At 38.6% G+C, this 6,425-nt stretch overlaps 1 protein-coding gene across 1 annotated transcript; it reads left to right on the forward strand.

Moving 5' to 3' along the window:
• The first annotated feature begins 3,226 nt into the window (after positions 1-3,226).
• Positions 3,227-6,425, forward strand: LOC122311062 (transcription factor bHLH63-like). The gene is made up of 7 exons (XM_043125420.1): positions 3,227-4,044; positions 4,414-4,653; positions 4,781-4,915; positions 5,040-5,111; positions 5,309-5,521; positions 5,615-5,717; positions 6,229-6,425. The coding sequence occupies exons 1-7, from the start codon at positions 3,538-3,540 to the stop codon at positions 6,264-6,266; spliced, it is 1,308 nt and encodes a 435-aa protein (XP_042981354.1). The 5' UTR covers positions 3,227-3,537; the 3' UTR covers positions 6,267-6,425.

Genomic DNA, 6,425 nt, shown 5'->3' on the forward strand with positions numbered 1-6,425 from the left:
GTTAAAGCATTTTTTGGGGAGAAGCTCGGTCGTAGCTCACGGTGGACACTCCCATGGATGGTGGTTGGAGTTCGGGTGTCACAGTGTTAGATGGCTATCTTATTTGTTTTTTTGTTTGCTTGTTAGCTCTACTTTTTGGTTTTAGGTGTCTGTAATAAGCCTCTCGTGGCTCTGTGCATGGTTGTTATAAGAATAGAGGCTGGTTTTCATCTTTGGTTTTAGTCTCTGCTAGCCCAAAGCAATAGTTGTCTCGATTGGAGGTTTTCAGAAATGGGAGACAATGTACATCGCTTATTGGTATTGGGAGAGGTTGGCGACGATGAAACTTATTACGTGGACTGGGAAGAGGGGGGATGCTCGGTGAGAAGCTTGCTATGTTGTGAAATTCATGGGGCAAGGGCTTCTGGGTGGCCTGCGCGAGCTTAGGGGTGGAGTGGTCCGTAGCATATCAAAGTAGACTGTGGCATACAACGTGGGCTAATAGTGGAGAGCATAATGCTATTTCTTTTTGTTTTCAGTTAGGGTTGTGTCAGTGGTGTTTTAAGTTTTTGCTATATCCGTTAAGTTAATGAGAATATTTTGAAATAGGCAATTCCCTTTCCTCTTTTGGAGGAGAAGGGTAGTGAGTCCCTATCCTTCTTTGGATGATGAGGATGGAAAATCTCCTCCTCCTTTGGAGGGTGGGGTGTAAGGTGTTTGTTTTTTCACAGACAAGCCGAGATAGACATCTCTATTTTTACAGAGTCTTGCATCTCAAGAGGGTTGTGTCATTAGAGAGTTTTTTGAAGTTTTTAAACAGTGTCCGGTACAATGAAAGTTGTGTATAAGGGAGCTTATAACTTATGAATAGTTAGCTTGTAATTGGGGTTTGTATCCAGACTTATTGGTCACAGCTGTAACTCCATTCATTCATGAATTGAATTGAAGTCTATTTAAAAAAAAAACCTTCTCATGTTGAGAAGTGATCATGTCTGTATTATTTTTAGTGGTAGAGAGTATATTTTGTTTGTCGTAAATTTATAATATTTAATTGAGTTGATTTTATTTTATTATTATTACAAGGGTTGGGAGCTTTGAACTAAGATTCTCCCGGATCATATGCTATCAAGCTATTAGACTCTTGGCATAGCTGAATGTTCCCTTAAAAGAATGTAATGTTGCACTACTATATAACACTTTGAAATAACATTTTTATTTTAATATTCATGAGTGTTCGTGCTAGTTTGTGCGCATCTTAACTAATCCTATGAAGTTTTGAAGTTAACGGCCAAATAAACCTCTATTGGCTCTGAGAAGACTCAAATTGATAACTATTAAAGAGTAAATACAAGACCTGACCAACTAAATTATCTCTGATGATTACATTTTTCACAAAGTTAAAGAAAATGTATAATAATTAATCAATTATTATTATTAAGTATTTTGTTATTAAGTCAGGATATAAAAGATATCATACACATTATTTTAAATAATAGTAAGATTTTATTTAAAAGATTTAAATTTTAAAATTTTTATTTAAAATTAAATTATATCATATATGTATTATTCATTCCGATTATAAATAAGAAAAAATTTAGTTACAAGTATAATTGTGTATTGAGTAAATCTTTTAGCCGGTCGGTCTATTATTGTTCGATTAACATCCCTCCAATGAATGAGTGCCAAGTAAGCTATCCATTTTAATTTCCATGTGACCACACATAGAAGATCTGGAAACTCATCCGCACCCCACTCTCGCACGGAAACAAGAAAACTCATCCCCTCCAATGGGTTGCTCCCTTAGCAATATTCAGCCCGGTAGGCTATGATAGGCTTGTTGAAGGCTTACCATTTTTTTCTAGAATAACACAACTTTTATTATGCAAGCAAGCAAGCAAACAAATCTGCCAGAGGTAAAAAGGCATAGGCATTGAAGAATTTGAAAAGCAAAAGCCAGGTTGCCATTGGAGATGAAATCGCCTATTAGAAGCTTCTCGTAAGGAGCCCATTAATAAGCTCTCAAACTCACAATGTTGGGGTGCTTGATTTTCCCAATGGTCTGTACCTCCGCGACAAACTCCGTGTACCTCTGCTGGTCGCCTCCCTCTCCCAGGATCCGTACCGCCACTGGGATCCCATTCCCCAGCACCACCTTGTATACTATCCCAAACCCATTCATTATGGTGGGAACTGGGAACTCCAGAAATGGTTTGGGTTAGGATCCAGCTAGCAATGGGTTGGGAAGACGAAGGATTGAGATGAGGAAGAAGACGGGATGGTATTCGTGGGGATTGGTTGAGTTGGTGGCAACGGAGATGGTGGGTGGCAATTTGTGTGTTTGCAAAAATTTTGATCCAGTGTGATGACCCTTATCTAATTTGTATGGAATAGCTGACGTGGTGGACTACTAGTGAAGGCTGTTAAAGCCTTAGCAACAGACCGACCGGTGCAAAGCGGTAATCTTGTATATTAATATGTGTATTAATTTATTGTGATTGGTCAAAAAATAGATTTTATTAAAAATAATGTTAATTTAAATTTTAAATATGAATAAATTAGTATTAATACATCAATTAATATGCAATTTTACTTATACATCATAAAACTCTATAAATAATTTTTTGTTATTATTTTTCAAACAGCAGAGTCAAACAAGCAACTTAATCCAGGTGATAACGTAACATTATGCCAAGTTGTCCTGCGAAATCCCGCTGACTCCGTTTCAACCATATTTGCCTTTCCGTTTTTCTTCGGACACTCCCATGTGGCGGTCATGTCAGTAGGTCCCACCGCCGGCGGCCCCTGTTATGGATACATTCCATGGGCCTCTGTCCCAGTTTGCTCCAATCAAACCGCCCCACCCCCCGCCCCTCTGAGGTTATGTTAGGAGGTCGTCTGTTCATCTCATTTTATTTTATCAAATTTTAATATTTAAATATTATTTAAATATAAATTTTAACTTTTTAATTTATTAATGATTAATTATTATAATTTTTTCAAATTTTTAAATAAATAAAAAAATTTATTGTTTTAAATTTTTTTAAAAATTATATTAAAAAATATATTTTAACAATATTTAATTTTTTAATTAACTTTTTTTTTCTCATTCACTTTTTAGAATCTATAAAATATCTTTAACTCAAATCATTATTACTATTTATACATCTCCACGTTACTAAACCATTCCGGTACTCCTTGAGTCCCTGTCAGACTTCCCCGGCTACCTTTTAATTTATTTCCTTTATATACCCCACCCATCCTCTCCTTTTCCTCTCTACCATGTATGGCCGGGTACAACGAGCTAGCACACCCATACATACTACGTAACAAGTAATCGTAAGCAGCACAGTACATTTGGCTCACAACCACAGAGGCCTCTTGTTCTGTGCATCAGTTAGTGGAATTTACCTAATCCCAAGTCGATATTACCAGTACACCACCTTTTTGTTCACCAAGCGCACTGCGTAGTACATTATCAGAACAAAAGCTGTTGCCTTTTTTTTACTTTTCCACTCCTTGTTTCTTAAAAAGGTTCTCTTGAGTTTTGTTGGGGAGGTGATGAACAGGGCGTTACCGGAGATGTTGCACTGTCTAAGCGGGCCGGGGAACGGTACGGACATTACGGTGCTGGAGAGGCAGAGGACTCGCGTGAAGTGGCAGCACCAAGAACAACAGAACTATTTTGGTGTGTTTTTGGAGCCAAGTCAGGCGGGTCAAGTTGGGAATTTTCAGGATTTGGTGGGGGATGGCCGCTGCGGTTCGGTGCTCCGTCATGTGGTGACCCACTCAGTGAAGCCAGACCCAGGTTTGGAAAATGGGTGGCCTGAGTTAGGCAGGTATGAGTTGCCGGACCTGGGGTTTGGGTCTGCTGTGTTGATGAATGGGAGTGCTGCAGGTTTTGAAATGAACTCTACCATTACAAGGACTTCTAGCTGCCCACACACGGAGGCCCAAGTGGCGCCCGAAGCTAAAGGCAAAGTGTCAGAGCCGGCGGAGAAGATGAGTTCTACGGTCGGGAGGGAGAGCTACAAGAAGAGGAAGGCTGATAAGGTGCAGAACACCAAGGTGTGTTGTGTTTGTTTTATTATAAGGATTTCTCCGAAGTTTTTACCATAAAGACTCTAATACCATGCACAATGCCTCTCTAAAATGTCAAGGCGTTCCTTTTGGAAATCATTAATTCTCTCTAAATTTTGGATGTAATGAATAATTCTTGTTACTTGATTTCTCTGTGTTTTATTTCTTTTTGTTCCTCTATATTTTAATTGAATGCCCTGTTCCACGTTTAGAATTGATTTAGCAGCACAAGCTTCCTTACTTGACTTGCAGATTAGATATTTTTTTACAACTTAATATGCGCAAGATCTTAAAAGCAGCAGTCTTTGAGAGGTTATGGTGAAATTACTAATGAGGATCTCTTTTTCTTATGTCTAGGTTGTTGCGGAAGACGACGCCAAAGACAAGAGGAGCAAAGTATGTGCAGAAGAGGGGGAATCAAAGATCACCACAGAACAAACCAGGACCAAAAACACCACCACTCACCCGAATAACAGGGAGACTTCTGCGGATACTTCAAGGGAGAATTCAAAAGCTTCCGAAGTTCAAAAGCCCGACTATATTCATGTCCGGGCACGTCGTGGTCAGGCCACAGACAGCCACAGCCTAGCTGAGAGAGTGAGTCCGAATCATGATATTTCCTCTCTTTAGGCATATACTTGCGTCATGATCAACAATTTTCTACTTTGCAGAATTTCTCTTCAGCAATAGTGTGATTTATGTCATGTATGAATGTGTGTTGCAGGTGAGAAGGGAGAAGATCAGTGAGAGAATGAAGTATCTACAAGATTTAGTACCAGGGTGCAACAAAGTCACAGGGAAAGCTGGAATGCTTGATGAAATCATCAATTATGTCCAATCCCTTCAACGACAAGTAGAGGTAGCTTCATCTTATAGTCTTCATGGACTTTATGCTTTTGCTTGTATTTCTTAAGATATGTTTCTTAAGATATGTCATATTCGATGTAATCTGAATGGTGTCCTCTCATTATTATGATATGCAGTTTCTGTCCATGAAACTAGCTACTGTGAACCCGAGGCTTGACTTCAACATTGAGGACTTGTTCGCAAAAGAGGTAAAAAATTATTTAATTTAGAATATTTGACTAAGTGTGTATTAGCCATCCATTTTGGTTCTCATATAGAATTGAGTAAAATGAATGAAATTGATTTGCTTGAACATGCTAGCTTTAACATTTTGGCTCTCTTGGAAAGCTTAGGGTGCCCACCATTCTCTCGTGTTGTTCATTCTCTTTTGCTTCAATATCAACAGATCTTTCCTGCTTGCTCAGCCAATTTCCCAACAATTGGAAGTTCATCCGAGATGACTAATCCTGCCTATCTTCAGATCAACCCAGCACAACAAATGGTTGCATGTTGTGGGTTGGAGATGGGGGTGAATACACCTGATCTCATGGCACTTCGACGAACCATCAGTGCACCTGTATCGCTCCCTGAAACTTATTTCGACGCATCCTGCTTCACTGTAATTGCTTCTATACTTCGTATTTTAATGTGCTACTATCTCCCTTTAAACTTGTCAGTTTTATAAAATAGATTGGCCTTCCTTGTCCTGCAGCAACTCCAGCCTCCTTCAACTTGGGATGCTGATTTACAAAACCTTTTCAATCTGGATTCCAATCAAGGAAGATCGATTTCCTTCCCATCCCAACCATTTACAGGTAGGCAGAGCTAGCATCTAAAAATGTCCTCTTCGCTTTCATGTTTCCATCAGTTTCAAGTGGAAATGGAGAGTGTGTGTGTTTTCTTTTTTACCTAAGACAAGACCATGTAGTGTGCCCTGTTACTGTCTTTGCTCAGAAAGTATGTATACTTTTATGTCGAAATAGAGAAAGCTGCTTATAAGGATCTTTCTATCTTTTTCTTCCAAAACCTTTGAATCCACACATATTTTTCAATGACCACAGCACCCACAACTGTTCTGATAGAAAGAAGAAACAATCAAAGGTGTGGTGCGCTTTGACTCTATTCCACATAATTGCTATAATAACCATTCACTGGTGAATATGCATCATACAAAGACTTGCTTAACTTGAAATGGGTCTCCCTACTTAGATGAGCTTTTTGATGTATTTAATTTTTAATCACAGCATCGATGGGTCTCCCTACACAGTTATTACACTGCGAAGTATTGACCCTAAAAAAACTAAATGCACTAAACTCTTATTGCAGGTTCCATCGAGGCCAGCAATTTGAAGATGGAGACCTGAATAAAAAGTATCCATCATACAATTTCTTGGCCGAGTTCACTCAATGAAGGCTCTGTTCCATATTCTTTTTTGATTTTTAATGTTAAAATACGTAACGTATATAGTTGTATTTCTACTTGCCTTATAGTATGAATAAGATCAATGCCTACTTGTCAACAA

Source organism: Carya illinoinensis, chromosome 5 (genome assembly GCF_018687715.1).
Source record: "Carya illinoinensis cultivar Pawnee chromosome 5, C.illinoinensisPawnee_v1, whole genome shotgun sequence".
In the NCBI taxonomy this organism is placed as follows: Eukaryota; Viridiplantae; Streptophyta; class Magnoliopsida; order Fagales; family Juglandaceae; genus Carya; species Carya illinoinensis.